At 32.6% G+C, this 21319-nt stretch overlaps 1 protein-coding gene across 1 annotated transcript; it reads right to left on the bottom strand.

Annotated features, from left to right (window-relative positions):
* Window positions 1-1676: 1676 nt before the first annotated feature.
* On the bottom strand, window positions 1677-3130 carry LOC143057159 (acetylcholine receptor subunit beta-type lev-1-like). The gene has a single exon (XM_076230407.1). It carries the CDS (start codon window positions 3011-3013, stop codon window positions 1871-1873), a length of 1143 nt encoding a protein of 380 aa, XP_076086522.1. The 5' UTR covers window positions 3014-3130; the 3' UTR covers window positions 1677-1870.
* Window positions 3131-21319: the final 18189 nt, after the last annotated feature.

Below are 21319 nucleotides of genomic sequence, written 5' to 3'. Positions count from 1 at the left end.
CTAGGTTAAAATGTCAGTTATTAAATGTTGATACGTGGGTAAAACAAAGTATGTAACATGGACATAATTTGAAAACGTAGAAGAAAATAGCGTCTAGCGTATGATTTTTCACTTGGTAACTTATTCTTAATTCAAATGAAATTATTGTTAGTTTAAACATATTTATTTATAGTAGATTGGGAAACAAGTTATTGACACTTTGCCGGTACCAGTGCTGCCTTGTGGCGACATAAGCCTGCTCTTTCTCAAAATCTACAAGGGTGTCTTATACGTTCAAGAGATATGGTTCTCTCTAAAACACAGGTCAGCCATTTATTATCCCTTATCGATGGACTATCATCTTTTCTTAAGACCATAATCGCAAATGGTATCAAGGGAAAGTCGAAAATTCAGTCCCTGAAATTTTCTCCCCGGAACGGTGATCGAACTAGGAACTTGTGTGTTTAACAGTAGTTAGATACACTACACCATTTATTTATTATCTCTATCATTGTTAAGCACCAGATAAACGTTGATGGGAACAGGTATAATTGTACTTTATTCATTCCCTGGTAATAAGGTTCGGAATTAAAGTATACCTACAGAAGTTTTTGGGCGTATCAAAATCTAAAAAATAATGATGTAAACCAAATTTGAAACTTAAAACTTTCGTTAGCCTAAGGAAAAATATGGTTCACACTCATTATAAGTACGTACACTGACATAAATTTGTGATTTACATAAAATGTTTGTACCTTGAAACTTGGATAAAGAGTTGACTCATTTTCACTCATACCACATCATTTTACATTTAAAGGCAACCAAATATAAAAATTGATTTTAAGAATAATTTCTCGTAGTTTATTGAATAATATTAAACCGCAAACATGAACTTTGATTAAAGAAGATACATGGATTTAAACAACATAAACAAGAGCTCATTGTTAACTAGATTATAAATGACCATGAAATGGGAACGTTACCATAAAGAAATTTCACACTTGTTATGTTTACGGACTTGACACATCAGACCGACACGGACCCTACAACCATCTTAAACGAATAAAAGACATAAAGTGCGATATAAATACATTGCTTTGGGATAACAAAGTGAACAAAAAAGTTAAACATGCCGCACATATGGAGAAATGATAAGTATTCTGACGTTTCTATTCGATAACATATTTATTTGATTTGGGAGGTAGACTTTTCAACAAATTGGTAGCATTCCTATAGCAAAATTACCGACCTCGATGGAAAATTCAAATTGTAAAACCTTCATCAAATTGCAAAATTAAAAGCTCAAACAGATCAAACGAATGAACAACAACTGTCATGTTCCTGACTTGGTACAGACATTTTAAAAAGTACAGTAACTCATTCATATTTTCAATTGAATGGCTAATATTCTACATTTTGTACTGGGATATTCTAAATTGAGAAAAAATACAAAAAAAGGTGTCATACAAAACTTTTTCGGCGATAAAACCACAACATCATTGCAAACAAATCAACTGACAAAAGGGCATCAACAAGACCAATGGGTACGGTTTTGGAAACATCATAATCATAATTTGATAGAAAAGCCTTGTATGTTTTGATTTTCCTTTTCACAATTGAAATGTGCAAATCCATTAAATCGGGAAACGAGAAACAGTTTTATATAAACAACATAAACAAACGACAACAACTGAACATCAGTTTCCTGACGTAAGACATGCACAAACAAATGTAGCGGGTTTAAACGTTAACATAGGACAAATCTTCACCTTTACCCAAACGATTGTGTAACATCACAACATAGCCAGTCAATTGAAATGGCTTTACTTAATAAATATAGATATTAACATAAGTATACATAAGTACAATATGTACGAAATAAAAAATATGTTCAGACTAACACATATAAGAAATATCCAAACCCAATAAGTATCATCATCACATACGATCCATAAAAGAACAATGAATCCAATGCATAAACTACCTCGTCCTGGGTAACTGGTACATTTTCCGCGGAGCAGCACTTCCTTTTCATTGCCCGTCTTGCAAAACCTTTCAATGGTGACCAAATATCATCAGTTTTCTTTTTATAATGGTATTTGATAGTTAAGGTTGTACCGTACAGAATAATTCCACTTACAGTTATAATTATAATCATAACAATAAGTAAAGCGCACATCGGATTCGAGGTAGCGGGTACGGAGGCAGACGCAAGAGTAAGAAAAATAGCATAAGACAACAACAGTGTGATGGCAAGGCCTATACGTTCTCCTGTTTCAACTGGAACTATGAACACCAATGGGTTCAAAAATCCAAACAGAAATGTGGGAAACACTACCATTATTGTATAATAAAGTGATTGGCGTTTGATTTGAACTATGACGTAAAGATTGCTATGATCGGTAGCATTGTCTATTATTTGGGAGCACTCTTCCAATGTCCAATCTGAATTCGGAGTATAGTAGTCAAATTGACATTGATCATCTTTGTATAGGGGCCTAAATGAAATATAAGGCATTGGTATTCCATATGGGATAAAATGAAGTGTGCATGTCTGTCTATCGAATGGAAATTTAGATAAATCTGTGATGCATTTGACATCCAATACGTCCCCAGGGGAATTGACAACAAATCCACTACTCCATACAGTTATATAGAATTTTTTCCCATCACCAATAGATTCAAATTTATCAACTCGATTAATGATCACTAACGGGGGCAACCATATGTTCATTGGATCAAGTATTAACAAACTTATATTACTATATGATGAAGGATTCCACTTCAGGCGTGGATCATGCCAAAGGAGAATAAAGCTTCCGGTTAATGATAGGCTTTCTTCTACCTCTCTGAAATAGTTGATAGATACAATAAAAATTCCAATTCGTATGTCCATTGTCTCTGTAGATGGTGTAGGCATCACTTCTTTTGTATAATTCGTTAAGAGATCTTTGTATAGTCGCTGAACATCTGTAATTGTTTGAGCATGAATAAAGATTGGCAGAATACAGAAGAAATATAAAATCTGCTTCATTCTGAATCAGACGCAATGCAAACTATTATCTCTCAAACTTTGAAATGTTGTTTCGACTTACAGAATTTAGTTAATTATCAATCAATTAAACGACCACTCAGCATATACATACACTGTCTATTACTGGATCGGATCTGTTCAAAAGCATAAATCAATAAAAGAAAATGTTTGTATAGATAATTATGATAGTTCAATATCAGTTTATTTTAATAGTTAGTTGTTTTTGCATTGTAAACAGTGATAATGGATATTCATTGTTTACAGCATATATACTTATTGATTCTTTTAAAGACCCGGACCATGTGTAACAAAAAATTTGTTCGGGTGTGACATTTGTTCCACCAGGACAAATTTCATAGGAAATATGTTCCACCGGAACTTATTTCACAGAAAATTTGTTCCGGAACTGTTTTTTTTACCAAATGTGAAATAAGTTCCGGAACAGAAATCGCAGCTTCATGAGTTTTGTTCCAATAATAAAATAAAAAAAAAAAGTGAAATAAGTTCCTGTGATATTAGTTTTGAACGAAGGTATTTTATAGAAATCCATGAAAATGTTCTGCTCGAACCTATTTCACTGAAAATAAGTACCTTTTACATATTGCACAGCGAAATATTTTCTTGTTACACTTAAAAAATATAATGCAACCTAGAAGCTGTACTTGTGCTTGCATGGGGTACATTTGCAATTGGAGGCATAACTATAGGATGAAGATAAGAAATACACGCCATGATAATGTACCATAATGTGTATCAATGCTAGCACGGATCCAGGGGGGGGGGGGGGGGTCCGGGGGTTGGAACATCCTTTTTTTTTGGACGATCAATGCATTTGAATGGGGACATGTAGTTGGACCCCCTCTCCTTTTTTTGTCCTGGGTAAGGAACCCGTCTTTTTTAAATGGCTGGTTCCGTCCCGGCAATGTTTTATCATTTATGTCACGGTATTCAACCTCCTTATTTCCTGTTGATCTGGCATTATTGTTCTAATCATACATGTATTAGCTATTGTCATTGCAAAGTATTAAAAGAGTGTGTCTTTTGTTTCTTTATGTTTTTAATATATTTGATCAATCACTTTGTCCTCTTCAAATATGTACAAATGTTAATCTTTAATTTTTTTCCGAATGACTTTTATTATCATTTTTTATGGTACTCTTTCCTAGTTCATAAGTGTCATTTTTAGTATTATTATTTGAGTATGTTATTAAACTTTTGCTTTACTCCAAAGGATCCAAATTAGATGTTTACACTTTTTGTCTATTACATTTATCAATCGAATACATTTTTTTACAATGACTTTAAACTCACTGATGACAAGTGCTCAGTATATAAAATAACTTGTTTGACCAGTGGAACATATTTCACAGACAAGGAACTTATTTCCCCATATGACCTCAGTTATCCACCCCTGGACAGTATGGACGTCTTTTTTGCGGTCCCGAGAAAAAAAACAAATTATATTGAATTCAGCATAGTTACAGAACATGGAAAGTAACCATAGAGTGGGAAACTATTAAGGAAATAGGATCAAGCCGGAAAATTTAATAGGTTCGTCAGTCTGAATTTTATCTAAATTTTGCACTAAACTGAATATATATCCTATATACAGCCGCTAAAATATACATACATAATACCATTGACCACAACTCACTAAGTCCGAATACGTTTAATACTTAGTGAAGACATTATAGCCTGTGGCAAAGTTGACCTTTGAACTTTTAACTATAAACTTGGATCTCTATTGTTATTCAATTGAACTCATTAACGATCTGACAAATATACACAATTATGTCACTAAGCGAAACCAGAAAGTTACTTCAGCAAAGCAGAAAAATAGTCGACGAGGCAGATGAAAGTACGAGTGTAAATCTCATCTTAAATATGATTGTGAAACTTGTTTCAAGCATCGATACAAGACTACAAGGGTTGGAAAAAAGTGTAGGAAAATTCGATGAACTCAAGAATATTATTACCTCAGTAACAAGCCGAGTGGTGACAGTTGAAAAAGATGTAAATAATTGTAACAAGAAAATTAGCGAGGTTGAAAATAACTTACAGGGTGTTGGAAACTTGTTTGATAACCTTAAATCACTTTGTGACACCAATAAATCTACAGTTGCGAAAGTCCAAGACCAATATGAAGTAGTCACGACTGCATGTAACAAAAACAAAGCAGAAATAAAGAAAGTTTCTGAAAACTTAGAAAAGGTAACAAATGGAGAAAGCAATCCGTGTGTCTGTTTGGAAGAAGTGCAAAACCTAAAAAAATCAGTTCTCGACCTGAAATGCCGATCTATGAAAAACAATCTAATTTTTTCTGGTCTGTGTGAAGTACGTGAAGAGAACACAGAGGAGCTCTTTAGAACTTTTCTTCACAGAGAAATCGGTATTGACTATCGGATCGAGTTTGGTAATGTTCACAGGTTTAGCAATTATCCAAGGGGGAAGCGCCCAATAGTAGATAGCTTTCTGTACTTCAGTGACTTGCAGTATGTTTTAAAAATGCATATAAACTACGAAACTCTCAGTATGGCATTCGACAGCAATTCCCCAAAGAGATTGAGGACAACAGAAAACTATTGTATCCTATTCAAAAGGAAGTTAAACGTCAAGGGGAAAAGGTAGTACTTGTCCGAGATCGCCTTTATATAGACAATCAACTATATATACCGTACAGTGAAGCCGACGAAAGCCAAATGATGAATGATACTGAACAACCGCCAGATGATGTTTGGACTACACCGACCAATGGTGGCTCTATACAACCACCAAAACGTCAACGCGTAAGCTCGTCCACTCCCATGGGATACTAGGGATGCCTTGGAGAACAACATAACTCACGAGACTCTTACTCAAGTCTGTTATCTAACTGTTGTAACATAGATAAATGTATTGGTGATATTGCAAACATTAACAGTAAATCTCTGTTGGTTGATGAAAATGAATGTAATGTAAAAGTAAATTCATATACAGTTAACTCTATAAATACAAATAATTTACATGATTCTAAAGCCAAACCGAGTGAAAAAATTGTATTGAACAATCCTGTAATAGAAAATAGTGTCACAATCTGTATTATTGAAAACAAATGTAAATTAGATATTTTAAGTCTGAATTGTTGTGGTATAAATAAACGTCTTCAGTACCCTGAATTTTGTGAACTTTTATATGATCATGATATAATTTGTCTGCAAGAAACGAAGACTGATGATTTAGATACAATAAATCTTCCTGGTTTTATTTTTCATATGAAAAACAGACAAAAATATGGGGAAAATCTGGTGGTATTATTTTAGCATATAAAAAAAACTTAATAATCATTTAGAACTATTAGAAACAGATTCAAAATATACATTCTGGTTCAAACTCTCTTCGGTTTTTTCAAAAATAGATGAGGATGTTGTCTTTGGTATTGTATACATCCCGCCAGAAAACGTATACCACCAGCCAGATACTTTCGATCAAGTTGAAAATGAAATCCGGAGCTTTTCTCATAATTTTAAATATATTTGTTTATTTGGCGATTTTAATGGCAGAACTGCAGATGAACCAGATTATTTTGAGATCGAAACACATGAACACGAGCAAGATTTTTCGGAATTTATACAAGATAATTTATATTGCCTAGAGTCTCTTAATATTGACAGAAAAAGAAAGAGTATGGATACTGTAAAAAACCGTTCTGGTCAGAAATTATTAGAATTATGTAAAGGTAACGACCTGTTTATTGTTTATGGTCGTATTGGTGATGATAAACATGAATCTGGTAAATTAACATGTAAAAATACTAGCGTTATTGATTACTGTATTTGTAAATATGATTTTCTTAAATTTGTATCAAACTTTAAAGTTAAAGAGTTTTCACGTGTATACTCAGATATTCACTCTCCAATTACCGCTACTTTACACATGAATGAATTTACCGCTGTCAATGACCAAATTGACAATTATACATGCGATAATTCAGTTAGCTGTAGAGTTAAAAAGTGGGACGTGTCAAAAAAAAACTTCATATGTTGATAATATAGATAAAGAAAAACTTCAAGTATTGTATACTGATTTGGAAGAAACTTTGAGTGACAATTTAGATAAGGATAAAGTTAATTCTTTTGTCAGCAAATTAAGCAATCTTTTTATTGAAAGTGCAAAGAATACTTTTGGTTCCCGAAAAGATACCCCAAAACGAAAATCTACAAATAAGAAGCCTAAGGAAGATAACCCTTGGTTTAACGAAGAATGTAGATTCGAAAGACAAAACTATCGTAATCTTAAAAGAAAGCTTAAGTTTAGAAAAACAGATACACTTAAACGAGAGGTTTCAGAAGCAGAGAAACGATATAAAAAGACACTCGATGCGAATAGTAAAAAGTATAGAAAGAAAATGCGTAGTAAACTTAAATGTATGAAAACTTCCGACCCGAAAGAGTATTGGAATCTTTTGAATAGGGGTACACAGAAAAAGCAACCAAATCTTCCGCTCGAGGACTTATTCGACTTTTTTTTTAAAAACTTAACCAAACGGTTGAAGAACCCCTAATCGAGAAATGTCTAATACAGATATATTTGATAATGCTGATATTGATCATTTAAGGGCGTTTTTCAATAAAAGCGTAACTTTCAGACCTAAAAAAAAAAAATGGAAAATCAACTTGTCTAAAATTTAATTTCAAGAGTTATTTTGAATACCTCTATTATAGACCTGTTTGTAAACAAAAAGTGCAATCTTAAATATTCTTTAAAATGATATTATTTTCATAATTTGTGTACTGTTTCGTAGGGGACTTTTGTCTCCTACAAAACTTCTTCTAAACACACGTATTTTTTGCAATTTTAAATGTTTCCTATAGACATTCCAGTTTGTTTACTTTAAATACTAGAAAAATCTCATTTTTTTCTGAATTGGAAAACCATTTTTATCGATAAAGATTAGACAGTACTTCACATATGAGGGTACAACTCATGTTACGTAGTGGACATTTTGATGCGTTTCGTAGTGGACAAAACCGTTTCGTAGTGGACAAAAAGTTTCGTAGTTGACATCAACCCTATTATATGTTAATAAAAACATAATAAAAATTACATGAAACTAACCCTTGTTATTTGTTTTGCACGAATATAATTGAAAAAAGAGTAAAAAAAGACTGTATGGTAGTGGTAGTGTCCACTACGAAACGTTTTTCTCCCATACTTGTTTCGTAGGGGACCGTTTCGTAGGGGACGTATTCGCATGTTTTATTTTTTTCCCACAATCCCTATATTGCAATAGTAACAAGACTGATTGTATTCATCAAGGCATTTATTAAGCTGTACACTGATATTTTTTTCATAATTTTAAAACCAGATACTGAAGGAGATTTGACCCGTTTCGTAGTGGACATTAACAAAAATACGGTATCACTCTGGTCCATTTGATGTGCTCAATTTTTCTTACCAACAATTTAATTGCCGTTATAAAAGCATCACTTCTTTTGTAAGACCCTAATTTTATATCTCTTGCAAACAAAAATTACATTGATTTTATAAAACTGTTTATTGGCAAATTTTAATGACTTCGTTTCGTAGTGGACATTTTGTGAGGGATATACCTTCTGAAATTAAAAATCCTATATTGAAAGCTGTTTATTAAAATATGTTGGCTCTGAACATACTTTTGAATTATTAAAGAACTTATGTAAAGTAAAAATAACATTTATTTCTTCATTTTTTTACGATATTTTAGAGTATGAATGTTGAACAGGCGGTCTAGGGACATGCCATTTTGGTTGTTTAGGACCATTCAGGAGTCAATATCTTATCAATCCCTCTAAAAATAAACTGTTTCTTTGCTTAAAAATGTTAAATCTAATTCAATGTACTGACTGCACAAAAAATTACTTGCAAAGATCAAACACATTTTTTTTAAAGTGGCTGGGACAAGAAAATACGTTTTTATTGAAAAACGCCCTTAAACGATCAAATTAATGCCTACATTTCCAGAGAAGAAATAGCTAAATGCATTAAAAATCTGAAGAATAACAAAGCCTGCGGTGAAGATTATGTAGTGAATGAATACATGAAATCTACTGCAGATTTATTTCTTCCGATCTATGAGAAGCTATTTAATCTCATATTTGACTCCGGCGTTTTGCCCGATATTTGGCTAATTGGAAATATAAAACCTATATATACAGGTAAAGGCAACCAGTTTGATCCAAAAAACTTCCGTCCGATAACAATTTTGAGTTGCCTTGGTAAATTATTTACAGCTTTACTTAATGAAAGATTATGTCTTTTCTCTGAAGAAACACTCTTGCTAAATGAAAATCAATTTGGATTCCGAAAATAATACTCGACAACTGATAGTTTGTTTGCTCAAACTCATTTTTTGAAATTTTGAAATATAGAAATAAAAAGCTGTTTTGTGCATTCGTCGATTTTGAAAAGGCGTTTGACACGGTTTGGAGAGAGTCTCTCTGGTATAAACTTCTTTTAAATGGTATTAAAGGGAAAATATATAATGTTATTTTAAATATGTATAAAGATATTAAATCCTGTATTACATATAATAAACAGAAATCAGACTATAATTTCTCATGTGATATTGGTGTACGGCAAGGTGAGAATTTATCGCCTTTTCTGTTTGCCTTATTTTTGAACGATTTGCAAGATTTTTTAGAAACGGAAAATCTTCAGGGTCTTAACGTGATTTCAGATTTACTAGAAGATAAGTTAAACATTTACCTGAGACGTTTTGTTCTGCTATATGCAGACGATACGGTCCTAATGTCTGAATCAAAGGCAGACTTACAAAAAATATTAAACAAATTTGGAGAGTACTGTAATATATGGAGACTGAAGGTTAATGTTAACAAAACCAAAGTCATGGTATTTTCCAGGGGAAGGCCTTGTACAGATTAAAATTTTTCCTTAAATGGGGCAGATAGATATTCGTAAAAACCGTTCTCACGGCCGTAGAACAAATCGCAATCAAAGAAAATTTCGGACTAATCATACCAATATTTCGGACCTAATTTCTATTTCAAAAAACAACGGAAGACATTATCTGTTAACAAAACTCTGTTCATTACCGGTTAATAAGTTAAATAAAATTTTGGAGGATTGCAACACAATTTCATATAGCAGTCCTAAGTATGAAATTGTTCAAATTATTATGTCATATTGTTATTCTAAACTATTTCCCAAAATTGATCGCCCTGAAGATCATAAAAAGCATTTTATTAAAATAAAGTATGTCAATAAAGGTTTTGATTTTGTAAATATTGCCGGTATATTTAACGACCATTCTGTTAAAGAACAAATTCCTGGATATTTTGACAATACTGAGCTACCTCTTATTTGTTATATTTACAAGAAATCTACCCGGAAATTTGTGTTTAATTATAGTCAACTGTGTAAAGATGTTAATATCAGTGAAAATACACCTACTTCATGTAATTGTAGTACCTCCGAATATATTTATGGACCCATTTCCCATGTTATAACAGGAGATCTTAACATCGTTCAAGACCGAGAGTTAAAATCATTCCTCAGTAAAGGACCTAAATATCGTCCCCCGTCAATTATTAATTGGAATGAGTGTCGTAATATCATCCACGACTCACTCCATACTTACTGTATGAAATTGATAAAACGGGAAAAAGCTGAAAAAAAATCTTTGGACTCTTTTTTTAATTCAGTAATGAAGATAGTTGATATACGTATTCAACATTTTAAAGAATATTTTACTATTAACAATAACCACAAAAAACCTATTTCTCGTATCAAACATAAACTAAAAGAACTAGCCATGAAATTTGTTTTTGTCCCGGCCGATAAAGCTGCCAATAACATTATTAGTGTTTGACGTAAATTTTACATTGAGGTTCTGAAAAAAAGAAATCACCATTCACCAACATTCCAACTGACTCCATTTTCAGAAAACGACATCTGTAACAAACATAAACTTTTAGCTACCGCTTTACAAGCAGAGCCAAATACAATGAAAGTCCCAACTATGTACTGGCTTCCGAAGCTACACAAAACACCTTAAAAATATAGATTTATTTCGTCTTCAAGCCATTGTTCCATTACTAAATTGTCTATTCTTCTTACCAGCACACTTGGTGCAATTAAAAATCTGATAATAAATTGTTCAAATAAGGCCTTCGAAAATAGTGGAATTAATTACTTTTGGAGTGTCAAGAACTCGTTGGAAGTACTTGATAAATTGCATGCTTATATTGGTGATTTTTAATCTGTTCAAAGTTTTGATTTTTCTACCCTGTATACCACATTGCCTCACATTCTCATTAAGAAAAAAATCACACACCTAATTAAATGGGCATTTAAAAAGTCAGAATGTGAATATATATGTTCAAACTCTTTTAGGTCATTTTTTAGTAGCAATAAACAAAAAAACTATGTCAATTGGACATGTTTTGATACTATATATGCCCTTGAATTTTTACTAGATAACATTTTTGTTCGCTTTGGGAATTCTGTATATCGTCAGATTATCGGAATTCCAATGGGGACTAACTGTGCACCACTTATTGCGGACCTGTTTTTGTATTGCTATGAGTTACAATTTATGACAAAAATAAGCAAAGACCCATCGAAACAACATCTGATTTACTACAAATTTAATAATACTTTTAGATATTTGGATGATATTTTGGCTCTCAATAATGACGACTTCAGTATGTATATTAAAGAAATTTATCCTGCTGAACTTACTTTAAATAAAGCTAATACTAACAATGACCAATGTCCTTTCCTCGATCTTGATATCTATATTACTAACGGAAAGCTGAATACTAAAATTTATGATAAAAGAGATGATTTTTCATTTCCTATCGTTAATTATCCATTTTTAAATGGTGACGTTCCCTTGTCACCATCTTACGGTGTTTATACATCTCAACTTGTACGATTCGCTCGTGTATGTAACAATGTTTTAGATTTTAACGAGAGAAATTTATGTATTACTGAAAAATTATTACACCAGGGTTTTCGATATCACAAACTAGTCAAAACATTTACTAAATTTTATCATCGGTATGAGGACATCATTCGTAAATATAGCTCAACATGCAGACTTCTTATACGTTCAGGTATTTCACATCCAATTTTTTATTGAAATATTCTTTATAAAGCACAAAGGTGTCAGTATTCACCTCAAAAACTAACAAAACCTTTGAATAGACTTATTAAGAAGGGATATAGTAACGATACTGTTGTCAGGTCATTAAAGATTGCATATTTGGGCGTTAATATTGATTCACTTATAGGGTCTTTGCATCGGAACTAAACACATTTATCCAAAAACCGGTTGTTGGCATGACACGGGTTATGTTCTTCTCATAAATGTTATGATGGTATGATACTAAACCCCTAACTGGAAGGATTGTGCCTGATGTTCATATGATGAAATCATAATCTTTCAGTCAGTTTAATTGAAGTCTGGAGCTGGCATGTCAGTTAACTGCTAGTATTATTGTATCTGTTGTTATTTATGTATTATTGTCATTTTGTTTATTTTCTTTGGTTACATCTTCTGACATCAGACTCGGACATCTCTTGTACTGAATTTTAATTTGCGTATTGTTATGCGTTTACTTTTCTACATTGGCTAGAGGTATAGGGGGAGGGTTGAGATCTCACAAACATGTTTAACCCCGCCGCATTTTTGCGCCTGTCCCAAGTCAGGAGCCTCTGGCCTTTGTCAGTCTTGCATTATTTTAATTTTAGTTTCTTGTGTACAATTTGGAAATTAGTATGGCGTTCATTATCACTGAACTAGTATATATTTGTTTAGGGGCCAGCTGAAGGACGCCTCCGGGTGCGGGAATTTCTCGCTACATTGAAGACCTGTTGGTGACCTTCTGCTGTTGTTTTTTTTTTTTTGTTTTTTTTTTTCTATGGTCGGGTTGTTGTCTCTTTGGCACATTCCCCATTTCCATTCTCAATTTTATAGTTCATGAATTTAACTATCTTGGTATACTATTTAGCAGGACCGGCAATTTTAGTAAAGCAATAAAAAAAGCAAGCAGAGAAGGCAACAAAAGCAATGTATGAGGTTTAAAAAAGAAGTCGCATTCATAATTTAGCAATTGAATGTCAACTAGAACTGTTTAATAAAATGGTAAAGCCCATTCTTTTGTATGGCTCAGAAGTATGGGGATTTTTTAAAAATATTCAATGTATTGAAAGGGTACAATTACGATTTTGTAAATTGTTACTTAAGTTAAAATCATCCACCCCAAACTATATGATTTATGGTGAACTTGGCATTTTCCCTGTTCAACTAGATATCAAACTAAAAATGATTGAATTTTGGACACGACTTTTATCTGGAAAGGATTCAAAACTGTCTTATTTAGCTTATCAATTATTATACAAATTGTCGGTCGACAATCATTTTGAATCGCCATGGTTAAAGTTTTTAAGAAACGTTTTTGATGATACTGGCTTTTCCTATATTTGGACAACCCAGCTTTTTCCTAGCTCAGATTGGCTTATCCCTTCGATAAAGGTGCGCCTAGATGATCAATTTAGACAGAAATGGCATTCACTTATGTTAAATTCACCAAAATCTATAAATTGTTGATTATTTAAGGAGACATTTCAGTTTGAATGTTTTTTAAATATATTGGAAGATAAAGATATCTATACGCTGTGTAAGTTTAGAACCACAAATCATAGACTTCCTATAGAAACAGGACGGTGGAATGGTATAGAAAGGGAAAATAGAAAATGTTTGAAATGTAATAATAACTGTATTAGTGACGAATATCATTATATACTGGAATGTAAATTATTTGAAAATGACAGAAGAAAACTAATTGATAAAAATTTGTGGCAAAGGCCAAATATTTTGAAATTTAAAGAAATAATGAGTTGTACCAACAAGTTTAGATTAGAAAAATTATGTAGATTTATACGCCAAATAAATAAATCAATTGTTTTCTAGGCAATAACATAACCCCCATTTTGTATATTCTGTACATACTGATATATGTGTATGAGTGTATTTAACGATAGTTAGTGTATGCCTGTGTGTATGTATGTTTGTGTATAAGATATTATTATAAATAAGTTTGTTATCATTACTATATGTATGTATATCTCTGTACCGTTGTATTTTATGGTTTATGAGAATAAAGATTATTATTACCAGGTGAGGAACAAATCTCACAAATCCAGGACTTATATCACCAGGTAAGAAACAAATCTCACAAACATGGAACTTATTTCACTAGGTAAGGAACAAATTTCACCAGACCAGAACTTATTTCTCCAGGTAAAGTATGGATTTTTAAGTTATTTCATAGAGATGGAACAAAATATATAGAAAATGTCTGTGAAAAAAGTTCTCCCAGAACATATTTCCTGTGAAATTAGTTCCACTTGATCTTTTTTCCCAGGAACAAATTCTGGCTCACATTGGATATTCATTGTTTTCAGCATATATACGTATTGACTTATAGACCCGGACCATGCACATATTAATTTAAGATAAGTTTGATCTTGAATCAGTAGAAATACATGTCATCTCTTTCCTTCTTATGAAATGAAATTGCACTGGAAAATATATTGACAATTGGTTCATTAGAAAATGGGGCGCACTACGTTTGCGAGCATTTGTGGATTAAGATGTTTTACATTTGCACGCAGCTTTTTATTACATTTGCGCGCATTCATTTTACAGGTAAACTCAGGTAAAAAAAATAAATAAATATTAAATTAAATTATAAATGAATATATATATATTTTTTTCATAATAAATATGACAATCAATTATTAATTTTGAAATATTTGTTAATACATATTGTTCATATTGAATTCTTAAACAAAGTATAAAATTATCATGGACGTCAAGTTGGTTACTTATTCCCTATTCCCTATTCATTACCTATTCCCTATTCCCTATTCGTTACCTATTCGGTACCTATTCCCTATTCCCTATTCGTTACCTATTCGTTACCTATTCCCTATTCCCTATTCGTTACCTATTCGTTACTTATTCCCTATTCCCTATGCGTTACCTATTCCCTATTCCCTATTCGTTACTTATTCGTTACCTATTCCCTATTGACTATTCGTTACCTATTCGTTACCTATTCCCTATTCCCTATTTGTTACCTATTTGTTACTTATTCCCTATTCCCTATTCGTTACCTATTCGTTACTTATTCCCTATTCGTTACCTATTCGTTACTTATTCTCTATTTCCTATTCGTTACCTATTCGTTACTTAATCCCTATTCCCTATTCCCTATTCGTTACCTATTCGTTACCTATTCCCTACTCCCTATTCGTTACCTATTCCCTATTCCCTATTCGTCACCTATTCGTTAGCTATTCCATATTCCCTATTCGTTACCTATTCGTTACGTATTCCCTATTCCCTATTCGTTACGTATTCGTTACTTATTCCCTATTCCGTTACCTATTCGTGTCTTATTCCCTATTCCCTATTCGTTACCTATTCGTTACTTACTCCTATTCCCTATTCGTTACCTATTCGTTACTTATTCCCTATTCCCTATTCGTTACCTATTCGTTACTTATTCCCTATTCCCTATTCGTTACCTATTCGTTACGTATTCCCTATTCCCTATTCGTTACCTATTCGTTACTTATTCCTATTTCCTATTCGTTACCTATTCGTTACTTATTCCCTATTCCCTATTCGTTACTTATTCCTTATTCCTTATTCGTGACCTATTCGTTACTTATTCCCTATTCGTTACCTATTCGTTACTTATTCCCTATTCCCTATTCGTTACCTATTCGTTACTTATTCCTATTCCCTATTCGTTACCTATTCGTTACTTATTCCTTATTCCCTATTCGTTACTTATTCCTTATTCCTTATTCGTGACCTTTTTGTTACTTATTCCTTATTACCTATTCGTTACTTATTACTTATTCCTTATTTGTTACTTATTCGATTTTTGATATCTTCCTCCTTTTTAATTGTTTATATTCTTATCTCTGGTTATAGTTCTAAATTTGTTGAGGTAAAATGACCTTTTTATGACCTATTTATATGTGTTTGTGCTCAACCGATCATGTTGCTCTATGTTAGATACTTATGTGTTTCTTATTTGATTTTAATACGTTCTACCTTTTAAATGTTTTATATTCGTATGTTTGAAGATCTGATTCTTGGTTCGAAGAGGTGAAATCACCTTTTAGCGCTTGTATAAAAATGAAGATGTGGTATGATCGCCAATGAGACAACTCCCCACAATAGACCAAAATGACACAGAAATTAACAACTATAGGTCACGATACGGCCTTCAACAATAAGCAAAGCCCATACCGCATGGTCAGCTATAAAACATGTTAGCGGGGTGTACATCGTTTCGGAGCTTGACTAATACCTTGTTTATAACACGCGTATTATACGTTGCACCTTTTAGAACATGATCATCAATTGTGTTCTTGTCACTGGTGGTAAATTCGGATTCTAAGGGGTGATTTAACCCTATAAGCGTGTATGTACCTGTTTTAGCGCTCGACTGTTACCCTGTTACTTATTCGTTTCTTATTCGCGTCTCATACGTTTGTTATACGTTAAACCTTTTAGAAAATGATTTTCAATGGTTTTCTTGTCTCTGGTGGTACCTATGTGTTCTAAGAGGGGAAAAAACCTTATTAGCGCCTATGTACCCGTTTCAGCGCTACACTGTTATTCTGTTACTTATTCGTTCCTTATTCGCTTATAAAACGTGTGTTATACGTTCCAATTTTAAAAAGAAATATTTTCGTGTCTCTGGTGGTTACTGCCGGTTCTTAGAGGTGAAATAACCCTAATAGAACATATGTACCCGTTCCAGTGCTCGACTGATACCCTGTTACTTATTCGTTCCTTATTCGCTTTTAATACGCGTGGTATACGTTGCACCTTGAAATAAATCGATTGTCGATTGCTTACATGTCTCTGCCGGTAATTATGTGTTCTCTGAGGTGAAAAAACCCTATTTGCGCATATGTACCCGTTTCAGCGCTACACTGATATCCTGTTACTTATTCGTTCCTTATTCGCTTATAAAACGTGTGTTATACGTTGCACTTTAAAAAAAAAAAAAATTTTTGTGTCTCTGGTGGTAACTGTCGGTTCTTAGAGGTGAAATAACCCTAATAGAACATATGTACCCGTTTCACTGCTACACTGATACCCTGTTACTTATTCGTTCCTTATTCGCTTATAAAATGTGTGTTATGCGTTGCACTTTAAAAAATAAATATTTTTTGTGTCTCTGGTGGTAACTGTCGGTTCTTAGAGGTGAAATAACTCTAATAGAACATATGTACCCGTTCCAGCGCTCGACTGATACCCTGTTACTTATTCGTTCCTTATTCGCTTTTAATACGCGTGGTATACGTTGAACCTTGAAATAAATCGATTATCGATTGCTTTCATGTCTCTGGCATTAATTATGTGTTCTCTGAGGTGAAATAACCACATTGGCGCATATGTACCCGTTCCAGCGCTCGGTTAATACCCTGTTACTTATTCGCTTATAATACGTTTGTTATAGGTAGCACCTTTTAGAAAAGGATTTTCAATTGTGTTCATGTCTCTGGTGGTAATAATGTGTTCTTAGAGTTGAAATAACCCTATAAGCGCGTATGTTGGCCAAGTGGTATAAGTAGTTCTATTACTTTAATTACCAGCCAGTCAACACAGAGGTTATGAGTTCGAATCCGTGCGGGTGTACTCGACTCTAATCTTAATTGATTAGGGTTGTCAGTGATTTTCACTGGGCACTCCGGGTTCCGCCACAAAACAACCTAAAGTGGCACTTAAAAGTGGCGGAAAAAAATCAATAATCAATCATTCGTGTTGTTTCTAATGCTTTGAAACAGTTAACGAAATCGACGTTTTTATTCCAAATTGCTCGTTATATCCTCAGGATGTTAAATTAATTTTGACGGAAGCGTTATAGAGATTCCATATGAGAATCAGTTCACCTTTGATATAAGTGAAATGTAATTGGCAAATCATAAGTGAGATCTAGGGTATTGTTGATATGAAGTCCATGTACTATTAAAAATTCGTAAGGGTTCCACGGAACCCAGTGTCTCGCCTACTTTTGCTGTCAATCACAGACTCAACAAAAATGAGGACAAACATCAATAAAAAGTTCCCTCTCGATACTGTCTTTTGATTGAAAGAAGCTTCCAAGTTTGGTAAAAAATCCAGGATAGTTTATGAATCTAATAAATGTTTTATAAACTTTAACTGCAGACTGTATGTAATGTTAACTGGAAGAAAAACTAAGTCCATTTATAAGTAAAATACGGAAAAAGTGATTTTTTTTTTACAAAATTTACTTCTGAATAATATCTTATGATCAGAAACAAGCTTTTGTCTAAGTTTGGTAGAAATCCATGATAGTTTAAGAACATTATAAAAATTTTAAAAACTTAAACCACAGAGTGAATGTTTTGTTTCTGGCAAAAAAACTAAGTCCATTTATAAGTAAAATACGGAAAAGTGGAAATTAATTTTTACAAAATTTTCTTCTTGATACTATCTTATGATCATAAACAAGCTTCTGTCCAAGTTTGGTACAAATTAAGGATAGTTCATGAAAGTTATTAAAATTTTAAAAACTTTAACCACAGAGTGAATGTAATGTTTCCTCGCAGAAAAACTAAGTCCATTTATAAGTAAAATACGGAAAAGTGGAAATTTATTTTTACAAAATTTTCTTCTTGATACTATCTTATGATCATAAACAAGCTTCTGTCCAAGTTTGGTACAAATCAAGGATAGTTTATGAAAGTTATTAAAATTTTAAAAACTTTAACCACAGAGTGAATGTAATGTTTCCTCGCAGAAAAACTAAGTCCATTTATAAGTAAAATACGAAAAAAATGGAATTTTATTTTTACAAAATTTACTTCTGGATACTTTCTTATGATCATAAACAAGCTTCTGTCCAAGTTTGGTAGAAATTCAGTATAGTTTAAGAAAGTTATTAAAATTTCAAAAACTTTAACCACAGAGTGAATATTTGTGGACGACGCCGACGACGACGGAATGTAGGATCGCTTAGTCTCGCTTTTTCGACTAAAGTCGAAGGCTCGCCAAAAAGGAAATGAGGTCAAGGGTATGTTGTTATTTTAGCTTATGTTTGCTTCTTTTCACTAACCATATAAGATATTGACAAAATATGTTTACTTAATATATGTCTTATAAGAAACATCTGTTTGGCGCGTGTCGATAATATTAAGTAAGAATTTTATTCCCTGGAATATTGAAAATAAAATATACGGTTAAACATGCATAACTTATTAACAATACATAGAACAGACCAGAGGTCTCTTGATAAGAAGTGCTGCTTGATGTCCTTGAAATTGAGGTCAAGGTTATAGATAAATTTGACATACCCGATTTTAAACTCCTTGTTAAAGCCAACCCGAAGTGACCTTGTGAAAACTAGAAGTAGCGATGTTTTGTACTAATTTAAAGTAAAAGAACTAATGATTATATATTTTGTGAATCAGTGTCATGTCAACTGGCATATAATACTTAAATTGACTTTTCCAAACCTACAGTTGCAAATGATATCCTTTATTTCAAACAAAACATACAGAAATCATTTATTTTTGTTATCAGCGTCAAGTAAGCTATTATCTGACACTGAAATTAACATCTTAAACCGGATTTTAATATTTTCAAATTGATTTTAAATGTATTTTCTGACAAATTTCGGTCGCTCTTACGTACAAAAATATCCCCCCCCCCCCCGGCAGAGTAGGTAAGCTGTCGAAAAGTATATTATAATCCGTAGTGAAATGTCTGTGGTTTGAAAATAATGTATATCCTATTGCAAAAAAATATGTTAATTGTTAATCTGATACATTCAATATCTGCTATTGATTTTTAATGTTTATTTCTACAAAGCATAAGGTGAGTTTTGATCAAGACGAATACGCCTTGGTAGGATGAAATATTGTACGAGGCCAAATATTAACTCTGCATACTGGAACTGCACAAAACAGAATACAGTTATAATGATATTACGCTTTTATCCAGCTGAAAATGTATATTATCCAGCTGAAAATGCATATCAGTAGTCAGTATTTCGGTAACAAACTTTTATTACTAAAATTGTCCGTTTATAAATTTTGAAATTATTATGAAACTAAGGTTTCAACTCCTCCAGCCAAAGTTGGCTTTAGATGAATTTGGCTATTTATTTTAGGTATTTTTGACATATAGCTCTTCAACGGTTTCGGTACTTATACATCTTCGGATTTCAAATGTTTGGCTTTGAGCGTTCCTGATGCGTTCGGACGCAACTAAAGTATAAAACGTGTTGTTTTCAATTTTTTTATGTAATCAAGGCATTGTCGTTTTTTGCCAATTTCATACATATTTATTTCCGTTCATATTTTTTAGTATGAAGCAGGATGCTAACTTCTCTAGTTTTAATTAATTTACACTTGTGATTTCTTTGATAGCCGACTATGTGGAATGGATTTGCTAAATTTTGACGGCTATACGGCGACCTGAATCACTACTGTCAAATTGTCTCTTGTGAAAATTGTCTCATTGTCATTTATACCATTATTTATCTCCTTACTGTTATATGGTATAGGACGAATTTATTCATTTATTCATTAATTAATCAAACACTTAATTCATTTTCATTTCATCTGGACTCATTCGAAACACTTTAATTTTATAATTGCCTTTTCCAAAATCAAAAATTTATCTATATAACTTACAAAGAATAAATAGATTAGAAATACTAAACACATTAAATAATAAGTAGAATTGCGAACTATTGCTCACCGATGATACTCCCGCTTAAAGTATTCTTTTTTTTTTTATTATTTGGAGAAAACCCAATAAGCGCTCAAACATGATCCAACGAAGTTTGAAATTAAATTTCAGGCAAGTCCTATTTGTAGTTCCCTTAAAAACTGAGACGTAAAATAGCATAAATGGCCATATGATTAGTATAGTACACAAGGATTTCAAAAGTTAAATCGGAAGTTGACGAGTTATAAAAAGATGGATCCGCATGTTGACTAGAATTTTTATAATACATGTCTAGAAGCTCTGATTTGTAATGTCTTAATAAAGTACGTCGAAATATTTCATACATTATCATTGTGTTTGGAATTATAATTATAAAGTAAATTTGATTTAAATTTTTGTGTTTTGATGCCCCTTTTAAGCACCACACTCGGGCTATTTAGTTGCGGGCAGATTTTATTAGTGGAGAAAGCCGGAGTGCCCGGAGAAAACCAACGACCTTCGATAGAAAAAACCGGCAATCCTACTCAATTAAG

Source organism: Mytilus galloprovincialis, chromosome 13 (assembly GCF_965363235.1).
Source record: "Mytilus galloprovincialis chromosome 13, xbMytGall1.hap1.1, whole genome shotgun sequence".
NCBI classification, from domain to species: domain Eukaryota; kingdom Metazoa; phylum Mollusca; class Bivalvia; order Mytilida; family Mytilidae; genus Mytilus; species Mytilus galloprovincialis.
The sequence above is the reverse complement of the archived record's forward strand: the minus strand, read 5'-3'. Positions and strand labels throughout refer to the sequence as shown.